The following is a 12,788-nucleotide window of genomic DNA, read 5'->3' as shown; positions in this document are numbered from 1 at the left end:
TGTTAAGAACCCACAAATAATTGTCGGTTTCACCCTTTTATATTTTTAGTGGTGATTTTATCTCCATATTTATTTTATTTACTGTATGGTGTAGGTTTATTACCCATACAACAGTATCTATTTAAAAGGGTGGCACGGGTTTATCGTCCATTCCTTTACTTTTATTTAAAAGTATGAAGCAGAATTAGTGCCCATACAAGCATATTTACTTTATTAAAGTATGATGTGGAATTAACCCTCATACTTTATGAATTTACTTTATTGCACATTTACTTTCATTTAAAGTATGGTGCGGGATTAACGTCCATACAGCAAGCAATTTAATTTATGAATTTATTTTACCGCACATTTACATTTATTTAAAGTATGGTGCGGGTTTATCGTCCATACCAGTAATTTATTTATCAGCAATTTATTTTATGGATTAATTGTGCTGTATGATGAGTTTTTACAGTATGCAGATCAGGACCAGAAGTTCCTTGATCCTCATCATACAATTACATCAGGACCTGAAAATCCTTGATGATGATAATGATATGAGAGCTGGCAGTCTCTCCAGTACTATACTTGTAAACAAGAGATCGAACTTGAAGATCCTTGATCCTTGACATGTAAATAAGGACCTAGAGTTCCTTGATGATGTAACAGTACCGTATTGGTTAAAAGTGCCGTACACATGAATAATAACTGTACTGGCAAATGTACTGTACACATGAATAGATACGTATTCATGACTTGATGAATAGTACCGTATACATGAATAGTGACGTATGCATAAATATTAACCATTTTGGGTAAACCGTCACTATATTCAAAAGGGAACCTGCAGTTCCTTAAACTCATGGATGAGCAATTAAATGAGATGCCAGAAGTTCCTCAAAACATGGACAATTATGTAAGGGCTTGAAGTCCAGAAATATGTACAGAAAATTGTAAAAATGTCCATACCATGAGAATATGTGATTTTGGCCCGAAGTTCAAAATCTAAGGGGATTGAATGTCCATACCATGAGAATATGTGATTTTGGCCTGAAGTTTAAAATCTAACAGTGTTGAGAACCTAAAGTTCCAACAGTTAAATGGACAACCCTTGAGGTATTATTACAGATTGTGGTACGCCACATATTTCTTTGACATAAGAAAATGATGAATTTAATAAAGTTTGATTATGTTATAATCGACACCTCAAGGAAGAAATATATTTTGTGAATTCCGGTTGTTAAGAATACACCGTGAAATGGATAATATCAGTATAAACCTCAAATGATGAATTGAGGCTCCCCACATATTTTGTTATATCTGGGCTGGAAGCCCATGGATCCAAATGTATGAGAGATCCCGAACTTGAGTTTGTGGGTATATAGTAGTTAATGCTCTTCACTACTATATTACAATATTATCGTGGCTTTTACTCAATTCATATTTCATGTCCATTTGAAAAGGGAGAATAAATTCTGAGTTTGTGTTTAGACCAGGCCAAAAGTTTCGGGCTCCCATACGTTGAAATATGAAATTTGAGAGAGTCGATGTGGTTATTTGAACCTATAAGGCACAAGGTTCCAAACCGTCATTTTGAAAAGACATAAAAACCACAGATGCAAATTTAAGAATGTGTGCAATTATTATAACAGGAAAGGAGCATACAACATATAGATTTTTCCACCTGCAATGAAGGTGCAGGCCCTGTAAAATCTATAAAATTACATCATGTTCTGGAAGCCTCTGACGGAAGAGGACGACGCCTCTTAAGCTTAGCCATAAGCCTCTCGTGGTCTCCCAAAATTCTTTCATTGGAGACCTGCAGCATGTCTAGCCTTCTCAGTGTATCAACGGAGTACGAACTCACCAGTTTCAACAAGGCATTATTCTCTCCTTTAAGTTTCTCAACCTCCTGTTGAGACTCATGAAGCATCCTTTGAAGAAACGAATTTTCAGTTGTTAGCTTCTGAACCTCGTTTGCTCTAGCACGCAAACGATCAGCCATGTTAGAAACAGAAGCAGCACTCTGAATGCTAGAAGCCATTGAGTCATCAATAGCCTCTTCCTCAGACCTCCCTGTTAACAGCATTTCATCCATTGGAGTAATGAAATTCCTAACTACTATGACAGCAGTAGCATCATTCATCATCACAGAATCATTAACTGTGAGATGACGATTTTGGGATACAAAGGAGGGACGCCAAACTTTGGCGTCACTGGTTGTTGTGGGAGCATCATTTAAATTGAAATAATTTGGGCTGGAAGAATAGGAAGCCATTTTAAGAAGGTTTCGAAGAAAGTCTTAGAAAAACTAAAGTTTCAGAAAATAAAGGAAGTTGAGTTGAAATGCAGTTGCTCTAATCAAGTTTTGCAAAGGCAATATCTATAGGATAAAATATGGCTACAGTTTCCAGGATCCCAATATTATCTAAGATCCCCATATTCTCCTTTCTTTTTCAGATTCCAAAACTTCACACGGCCTCCATTAATGTTTGTCGGCACTTTCGGCGTTTCCAAGTATTATTTTCGTCAAAGCCGATCTTGCTTTGCGGATTTCACGGAGCTATTTTTTCAAAAGCACTCCGAGAATCTCGCAATTTTCCTATGGTTAATTTGAAATTCACCGGTTCTATCTATTCCTCATATTTGTGTATAAATGTGTTACTAACAAAATTTTCTTTGCAGAAGACATCCAGTTTTCTCCATACCTAGTGATGCGATATCTACTTATTTTTCTTATCAGTGATCACTCAATATGCCCGAGAAGCAAGACTATCTCTGATCATCTATTAAGGAAGCGAGACTATCCCTGATCACGTTTCTGCTACATCAGGAAACTGTGAAGGCGATCTTATGCTCTAATCTCCGGAAGTCCTTCTAGACTAGGAGAAATGAGAGCTTATTGTCCGCTCCCACCAGCTTCTTTCCCTGATTGCTTACCTTACCTTGCAATCAATATCACATTTTTTTTGCATTTTTTCTCTTTTTGTAACTCTCTGTTCATAAGAGACTTTATTCCTTTAGAATGAACATCTGAAGAAAGAGTCCATGAAGTGATCCTAACTCTGAGGGTTATTTGTTTTAACAGAGGCAAAAGAGTTGTGATTTTTGCTCTTGCAGGATATAACTAGATCATCAAGCGCTACATTATATTTACTGGGCCGATACGAGCTTGAATGATACTTGAGAAAAGTTTCTCCCACCTAAGGATGTAAGCAATACTTGTGTTGTTTTATGCTTATATACTTATTTGATATTTTATCTTGAAAGGTAACCAAATAGGGAGATAAGTCCGTTCCAAAAGAATGGCTTGTATGTATCCATGAATTATTAACGCAAATTTTACAGATTGCAAGTTGGATACATTGATAATACACTGCACATATTAAAGTCTCATAAGAACAGAATATGGGTATAGCAGTGATCAATATGATGCACGCCTGTTGCGTAGCAAATGATGTGGATTGAAGTCCCGAAAGGACAATCCTTTAACATGTCAATATTGATATTATGCACGCCTAATGCGTAGCAAATTATATGGGTTAAAGTCCCATAAATTAATTGACATGTATGTATTAATCTGTGGCATGCCTGCAGCATGACAAATATATGGGTTCTAAATGTTCCAACTCCCTAAATGGAGAATATCCACGCCCTACTGTAAAATAACGCTCCATTGGAGGTTATAATCCACATTCTTACATAATAAAAGCCCCCTGAAATGGCTTGGGTACCCAAAAGCAAAGAAATGCTTATAATTGATGCATGCACATGCAAATGAGAATGGTGGGATCATGAATTCATGAATGACAATTTTTAGTTTTGGAGTAGCTACTCAAATCATCAATGGGCTGTGTTGATTAGAACTACGTTCAATTATTAAATGTCGACAATATTATTGGCCAAAATGGAATGAGGCAATTCCATTATAGGTGAGAATGAACGTGAACGAACAAACCCACAGTACGAACCCCAAAAGATGTTAATACTGAAATTTATACTTGAGTGTTCGGAATAAAAGGGAATATACCTACTTTGTATGACACAGTGTTTCTGGCAGAAACAAGGAATGTTGGGTTTTCTCCATATTTACAGATTCTATTGTGCCTCCTTATTGCACATTTACGGAGACCAACATGTTATCTTTAAGGGTTATTAAATGCACGGAGCATATCGCCAGAAGCGATTCCCTAAAGATGTATAAATAGCTGGGTAAAAGCTATATAATGTGTCATAAAGTTTAATCCCTTTAAACAAAATCCTTGAAAGGATTGAAATTGCATGAAGCGAGTCCCTGAAGGACATGTGCCTGAAGCACAAAATCTGTACTCAATACTAATGTGCATAAATTGCCTCAGTGAGTACATTGATTATAATATGTTTGCAACACATTCAAGCTTCTGAAGAACTTAAGAAATATTTGTCTCGACTCAAAGATCGAGCATTATGCCAACGAGATTCTCGCTTATACTAAGAAAGTATTGAAGCATTTTTATGATGATTATCCGTTGGACACTTTCAGGATTTTCCGGAAGTATATTGGACCGTACATCGTATTTTCCAGATAGAGCTCAACTCCATCACCATCATTTTGGGATGATGTGAGGCATATTTGATGCTATCTAAGCATAACACCATATACGGGCATATTTTTGAGTGAACTTATAAATAGCCCAAGTATTATTAGATATGCGGACTCTGAAAATCTCTATGGTCGCTTACTGGAAAAAGCTAGTCATGAAGTTTTCAGGGGGAGATATTCATCAGGGGGGGAGCGTGCTGTCAATAAATACCTTTTCACACTGTACTCTTTTTCCTTCGTCCAGGTTTTTATCCCATTGAATTTTTCCTGGCAAGGTTTTAACGAGGCAGTGTCACACGCATGTCAATATACACAGAATTTTATGTTACACATGGTTATGTACTCTTTTTCCCTTCGAACAGTTTTTTGTCCCACTGGGTTTTTACTGGCAAGGTTTTTCTATACACATATCAAGGGTGACAGGACTAAGCACATATCACCAAAGTTTTTCTATACACACGAGCTCCAGAAGAGTCAAGAAATCAAAGTCAGACAAATCCGCTCAAGCGATAACCTGGCAGATCTCTTCACTAAATCATTGCCGAAATGTACATTCCAAAAGTTAATGCATAGCATCGGCTTACGACAACTCTGCAAGAAATCAAGTTGGAGCATGCAAAATCAGGGGGAGCATTCAAGAGTCCTCTAACACAGGACATATGCGCGTTGTACTCTTTTTCCTTCAACTAGGGTTTTTCCCCACCGGGTTTTTCCTAGCAAGGTTTTAACGAGGCAACATGAGCGTATTACCTTTATGTCCCAAATAAAGTTGTACTCTTTTTCCTTCGCTTAGGTTTTTTCCCACTGGGTTTTTCCAAGCAAGGTTTTAATGAGGCAACCAATCTAGGGACATGTGGTCTCCAAGGGGGAGTGTTGTAAAGTAGAATGGGTGAAGCCCACATAGTCAAAAGGTGAACAGTGATAATTGGGTAGAAACATCATTATGTCTTCTCTTTTATTCACGGGTGCCATTTAACATGCCTATAAATAGGCAACCCTCTTGCCTGCAAAGGGAGACAGAAAACATTCAATGAAATATCAGGCTTCTATGCCTTCTCTCTATCTCAATTCTCTCCATAATCTCTTTAATTTACAACATATTGTTAGATATGAACATTCTTACAAGATCAATTATAAGATTATTGTCTTTGCGCAATTGATATACGTATTCTTAATATAAGAGTAATTCTACCTTCCAATGATTTTCCACTGTGTTTTTAATGAAGGCTTCGTTCTCATACGCTATTTTAGCAGCCATGGCAGAGAGTGCTCCATAATATTTGCTATCTTTCCGGCTTATGGTCTTGTCCAACTTCACTCGCTTGTCTGTATGTCCAATAGCTGACATGAAATTTGGCGATTCTCTATCTTGCTTTAGATTACCTGTACGGCAATGATTCGTTCCATTTCGCAAATAATTAATCTTTTCATGGACAACACTATATAACAAAATCCATGTTATATATATTATAATTAAGTTTGTATAATAATATATATTTTTTAAATGAATATTTACTCTACTTTAATAGAGATGAATCTAGTTATATATGTCTTACCTCTTATTATTAAGAGAAAAATACTTATGTGGGTTTGTTTTATAAAGCGGTTAAATAATCTAATTAACAAAACAAACCTACGTAAGTTTTTTCTTGTCACATGATGTTATTTTGCCACTCTACAACATCATGTGACAAGAACATACCCACATAAGTTTTTTCCTCCCTATTAGAGAGGTGGTCAAATAGCTATTCTTTGTGGTAAATCATGTGGTCAATGCAAAGTATTCTTTGTGGTAGATTACATGCAATTTTCAGTACAAAAAAGGGAAGAAAAAAATGATGAGACAGTTGCATGCAAAGCAATAACATGCAGATATGGGACTTCGGGACGACTAACCGTGTAAAACATTATGAATAAGCCCAAGCCAGTTTTGGTTACTAGAGGGAAGGTTTAGAAGCCACTCGAACGCTGAACCAATACATCTCAAGGGTTTGGCGATCCATAACAAAATCATTTGCACTAAGAGAGACAGAAAGATAACCACTTTATGTTTGCGATTTTCTTCCTGCTCCCTCTTTGGGCACTCTATCATAGCATCTGCTCCGTCTGTTATGTAGCCAGACCATAAGAAGCGTAAGAGCTTGATTGGATTCGCTTTGTTTGGTCTCAGCACCAGAAAGTTACTGCAAAATTCGTAGGCAGCCATAGTTTCAGAAGCAAAAGAGGGCAGGCCTAATGGTGTTAAGACTTCTTTTTGGTGTTGTTTCAGGGTCATGCTCTGATCAATATTTATAATGCTTTGCTACGTCACTCTGTCGTGTAAAGACTAAGCTATCACTCACGTTTTGCAAGAAACGTTTTGATTTTTACCTTTCAAATCCATTTTTTTCTTGCTTTGAAATCATTAGACTAAGTCCAAGCACATTACGTAATCAAGTTTCTTGTGTCATGTTTTATATTTTGCAGATCTCTAAAATAACGCCACTTAAAATTTGATGCGCTATTTGAGTTGTCTCCATTTATTGTGCTGGATATATTTTCAACATATTTGCTGTAATTCAATTACCAATAACATTTTTCCTCCAGCAGGTTTTTTTTTTTTTTTTCCTTATATCAACCATCACTTCTAAAGGTACGTATATGGCTTCACCCTAGTCCCCATTTGAGGACATATGTGACATAAGATTTTAACCCAAACAAGAGAGCCTTCGAGAGATGACTAAAGAATTGCCTTTTGTGAAAGCTACTTTCAGAGCCAACCACATTAGAAGTACTTGCAGTATCAGCTGTGGTGGTTAGATGTCAAATGGCCAAGTCCCTTTTTAGAATTCTTTGACGCGTAAACTTAAAATAAGTTTTGTGAAACTAGTAGTGTGGAGTCTTCTCTTTTGTGGGACAATGATATTTTTTCTTTATTTATCAGGAATGACCAAGACTTTACAAGGTTGCCTTCATTTGACCCCGCATATATTCCTCATCACTCTACAGTAAGGCCCTTCCTTGTATTATCTACTTAGAAACTTGTCAGAGGCTTCGAAGGAAATGCACACCTACCAATTATTCCTGGCCTTTTTTTTAATATTATTTAGATTGGATTGGATAGTAGGGTAGAATTGGATTGCATCAGATTAGAAATGATGTCACTAATTTAAGTATGTGTTTGGTACTACACATTATTAAGAGGTTGGATTAATTGAAATGTGTTATAACATGGCTTAGTAGGATTAGATATAACCCAATCCAACTTAATCTCAACCTTTTAGCAGGATTCAGAGCACTTCCAGCGCACATCTTCAATCCAGGCAGGAGGGGGCCCAATGGCCATAATACAACTCCACCGCGCCAACTCCAGCCTGGGCAAAGGGTGGATCCCACGAGCCCACAGACAAGTTTAGCCTAAGCTGCTCCCTGGTCAAAATGACACAATACTGACGTCAGCAACCAAAAAAAATAGAAAAAAATACATACCTAGCCATATTCTTTACTTCCACACCAAAAACTCTATACAAATTTATCTCCTCATATCTCATGTGAATAGTAATTGCTTTTGCCTTAGCATATAAGGGTAGAAACAAAATTGCAAGGGCTGCCACTATTCATGTGATTAGTGATAACCCTTACCTTGTCTTTGCCTATAGGAGTGGAAGTGCTCTCATAACCCTACTATTTTTAGCTAAGTAGGATTAGACATAATCAATTTATATTGTTTTTAGGCCACCAAATATTTGACTAATATTATAAATCATATTCAACTATATAATCCAACTCACCAGACGAGTTAAAAAGAAAAACAAAAACAAAAACAAAAATAAGAAGAAGATAGCAATGTGTGAACAAGATATCAGAAAAATAAAGCAAGAATTTTTCATATTACTTTAAATTTTATTTTACTAGTCAACGTCAAATACAAAGAGCAAGCAAAAGAAGTAGTCCACCGTCTTCTTTTGGATCTCCTTAAATTCTTTCTACGAATCATCGTAGAAAAGTAGTAGAAAATTATTAATTAATCTGTCCTACTTTCTTTAACCCCTGATCAGATTCTAAAAGTTGATAATTCTGTTCCATTTTTTATGTGATTAGTCATCTTATACTCATTTTTTATGTTGAACCATTTACTTTTTAACTTATTTTCATAACAAAATTGTATTTAAATTGTAAAATGAGATAATAAAACTAAAACAAATTAAAAAAGAAGTTGGTTTCTTGACTTGACGTGGTGTTTGGGCATCAATTATTAATTAATTAAAGATAGTTTATTGATTATATATGAGAGGATAAACGACAACACTAGGGCTAAAGGTTTATTCAAAGTGGGCAGCTGCCCCCACTGATCACACCACTTGGGTTAAAATTGACTCCAAGTGGGAATTTATAACTGAGACAATTCCCATGCTACTATGATTCTTGTCGTTTGTTTGATAACAATCTATTATGTGGCTTCACTAAGGCATCAGTTAACCTACTATATAATGTATTTGGATGAAAATAATTTGAATTTCGATATATTTGGAAGAACCATAGGTTTATTTAAGCATTAATCAATAAATACAATATATATTTAAAAAGATTAAAAATAATATGGAACTTGAAATTGATTACAACTGAAATCCTCCTCACAATCGTTGGCAGGAGTTCATAGATAATGCTTGGGTGGGAGGAACACATGAGAGGATCCCAATCTGGTGGAATTTACATAATCTTGGGGACAATGTGCTGATGCGCCTGGCATGACCAAACCTATTAGCCTAAACATTTTGAATAAGAGCCCTTCTTTGTAGTTTGGTCCCAACTTATCTGGAATGGTGAAACTTCTTATCAACTCTCCAAAAGCATTTATCATCATGGGAATTGTCCTTTTTGGCGAGAAGTAGTTCTTGTTTGGCTCCTCTGGAACAACCTGTACATATTGTGGAAGTTAATTAAGGCGCGTCTCTTTTAGACGTAAAATTATTTGTACCACATTGGTGAATCATATAAATAGCTAGACGCACGACCCACCCCTACAAGTGGGGTCTTACGATATGCAATCTACAAATGTGATTCCTTTAACATTACTTGAATTTGATAAGAGAAAAGCAGTTGTTACCTGAACTTCATATTTCCTATTATAGTAGAGGCAAGTCCCAAAGTGCTTGAACATTAGAGCCTTGTCATCATAAGGCAGCCTTGGCACCATGTCATTACCATAAACAAACCTAAAATACTTAATCTTATGCTCTATCATTTTCTTTTCCATGTATTGCCCAAAATCCTTATCTCCAACTCTAGGTTGCCCAAATGTGTAAACTCCCTCCAACCTCTCCAGCAGCAAATCTGAATCTCTTCCCTTGTGAAATGTTAAGAGTGCCGGAAAGAGAATTGCTAGAGCCCCACCTAAACTGTGCCCAGTTATTATAAATCTTGCTTTGTCATTTTCAAGCAGGAGTTTCTCTAGCATATCCCTAATGGCATAGTAAGCTAAGGCTGGGCGGCTATCATCTTGTTTGACTTCCTCTGGCTCAGGCCAACCAACATTCTTTTGTAAACCTAGAGATTTCATGAAGCCGCCATGGATCCTTCCAACCCCTTTGAGTTGATACCAAGAGATGTCAAAGTCAGAGCACCATGCATCCGCATCAAACGGTTCGGTGCCTCTAAAGGCCACAACAATAGTGTCATGGTCATCACTTTTGTCACGAAGCATAAAGGCTTGTGTTGTAGCTTTTCCTTGATAATCTGCCAAGATAATAATGATTTCAGTTAGTTTTTATGTAACCGATCATATACCTACGCATATATTTACGCATGTGCTATATCATGTGCAAATGTTATATGGAAATTATCGAACATTCTGATATGTTAATTATGTTGCTTTTACCTAAATTACTTGTTAGACTGATTAAACATTATCCTATGTCGATATATGTGTGGGATTTAATTTTAATTCTTTTCAATTTGAGTTTAGTTCTTACCATTCCAGAAGTCGTAAGAGCCCAAGAACTCCATCTGCCAGAAAAAGGGAAAAACAAAACAAAAAGCAGGTGTGAGTTTTGCAATTAAAATTCTAGTATTATTAAACCTAATTAAAGTTGTAAATTCCGACATACCTTCCAGTGTTGGTCGACCGTAGTTCGGATGTAGAATGCGTTCTCATATGATATTTTAGACGCCATCATACTAAGTGCTGCATTGTACCTGCCATCTCCATGTTTGATGCTTTTGTCTAGCTCTACTCGCTTGTCCAAATTCCCAATAAACGACAAGAATGTTCTTGAGTCTTTATCTGGTATTATAACCTTACCTGTACGTATAAACATTATCCAATATAATCTCCATATAAATATAGTCCAGCACAGATTGAATTAATTTCTGTAAATTTAACAATTAATGATAATACTTGTTAATGCATGAGAAGGAAGCAAACTTATACCTCGCAGAAAATTTAGGATCAGCCCGACCAAGCTTTGATTACTTGAGATAAGATTCAAGCACATTTCGATCCCCCATCCAATAGTTGCCATTGGCTTTGCCACAAACTGAAGCAACTTTTGCACGACAATAGAGAGAAATATGAGCCATCTGCGCTCAAAGTCATCCTCAGTCTCCTCAGAAGAATCGACAAACCTCCTTCTCCCTAAGTTGTTGGAAAACAAGATGTGAATCAGATCAAAGAAACCCACATCTTTGGGTTCCAAGAGCATGTAGGTGCAAGAAAATCCCTTGTCACAAGCCATGATTTCAGTGCTCTCAACCAAGTTAGAACTAGTTTAAATATAGCTAAAGTTTACTCTCATACGTACAATAATTGTAGCATATATAGCTAGATAGAGTTACTATTTATCCCTGCAAATAATTGTAGCATGCTCTTCTTTACACTTCTTTGACTCACGCGTTCACTTCAAGGAAAGGTATATGAATTATTGCGTGGAATCTTTTCTTTATTATCCTTTTTTTAGTGGACGAACTCCACAAATTTGGATGGGACAAGACTATTTCTTCTTTTTCAGGATGGCAAAGACACTTTTGTACTCATTTGACCCCACTGTACTAGTAAACAACGTGCGTGCAAAATGAGTACAACTTGCACAACTTCTCAGAGACTTCGACGAAAATGAACAAAAACGAAAGTAGTACAGGCTTGGAAAACAAAATTTTTAAAAATAAAAAGCATGGTCTTGGCTCTTTTTCTTAAATTATTGGTAGCAACATATGGATCAAACCCAACTGCCAAACATAGGAATATAACAAATTTGGCAACCCTTTTTTAATTATTTCGCTCGGATCTTAATTTACAGACTAATAATCTCAAATTCGAATGAAATCTCATATGAATGGAATATATGAGCTTTTTATTTGGAATGAATGTTTCATTGGCCTGGCGATGACCTTTTCCAAAGTGTTTCAGTTTTCACGTGGTATAGGTGCTTTAATTTCTGTTCTATTTCTGAATGTATATTTACAAAAGACCGACAAACAGGAATCATTTCAGAGAAAATGGAGATTGAGACACAGTACGTAGAAGATTATGTTCCTGACAAGCTAAAAACTAATATTCTATTCTATCATTATTGAGAGAGTATCATCATCACTAATACTATCAAAAGTATTTTTCTTTTGCAAATTGTTGTCTCGCCATATATATTTTTTATACGAAATGACCTTGGCATATATTAGGTGGTGGTGATTTCTAAAGGAAGTTTACTCTCCACCTCAAACTCAAAATCAAATTAAGAAAAATTCCTTATAAACTTATGTTAATGACAAATGCTCATAACACATCTTTTCATATATAGGTGACTCTCCACCAAAGTACTGCTATTTGTATTATATTTGCGTGTTAACTATGGTTATTATGTTAATTATGGTTAGCAAGTCAGTAAGTTTGTTACAAGTCTGGTATCTAGCACGTTTATTAGTTAGACAGCTAAGCTGTGTGGTTAGTTAGTTAAGTTTCTCTGTAATCTGTTTACATATAAGAGTGGGCTATGCTTTGTAAAAGTTAGTTAATAATCAAAACTCAGAAATTCTTTAGTCTTCTCCATTTCTCTTTCTCTTTTTCTGATATCTCTGAAATACTCTTCTTCTTCTTTTCTGTTATCATGGTATCAAGAGCCAGCATCGCTCACGCTCTTTCTTGATCCTTTTGCTTCGCTCTTCCCTTCGTCACATTCTGCTTCAATTCTTTCGTTTGTTTTTCCATTTTTCAATTCTTCAATTCTTCAGTTTGTTCTTCAACTCCTCAATTCGT

At 36.1% G+C, this 12,788-nt stretch overlaps 1 protein-coding gene across 1 annotated transcript; it reads right to left on the bottom strand.

The window, feature by feature from the left end:
* On the bottom strand, positions 9,067–11,347 carry LOC18769119. Its single transcript, XM_007201970.2, has 5 exons — positions 10,971–11,347; positions 10,648–10,841; positions 10,513–10,546; positions 9,648–10,276; positions 9,067–9,458 (listed from the first exon to the last, which is right to left on the bottom strand). The coding sequence occupies exons 1-5, from the start codon at positions 11,272–11,274 to the stop codon at positions 9,195–9,197; spliced, it is 1,425 nt and encodes a 474-aa protein (XP_007202032.2). The 5' UTR covers positions 11,275–11,347; the 3' UTR covers positions 9,067–9,194.

This window comes from Prunus persica, chromosome G7 (genome assembly GCF_000346465.2).
Source record: "Prunus persica cultivar Lovell chromosome G7, Prunus_persica_NCBIv2, whole genome shotgun sequence".
NCBI classification, from domain to species: Eukaryota; Viridiplantae; Streptophyta; class Magnoliopsida; order Rosales; family Rosaceae; genus Prunus; species Prunus persica.
Note: the sequence above shows the minus strand (reverse complement) of the source record. Positions and strands in the feature narration are given on the sequence as shown.

Bases quoted from the DNA above. Each gene is read 5' to 3' on its own strand.
- LOC18769119 (XM_007201970.2), bottom strand. From the start codon at position 11,274: ATGGCTTGTGACAAGGGATTTTCTTGCACCTACATGCTCTTGGAACCC. The intron at 10,842-10,970 runs GTATAAGTTTGC...TTATACGTACAG, and splicing joins GATCCTAAATTTTCTGCGAG to GTAAGGTTATAATACCAGAT. The intron at 9,459-9,647 runs GTAACAACTGCT...CAATATGTACAG, and splicing joins ATAGGAAATATGAAGTTCAG to GTTGTTCCAGAGGAGCCAAA.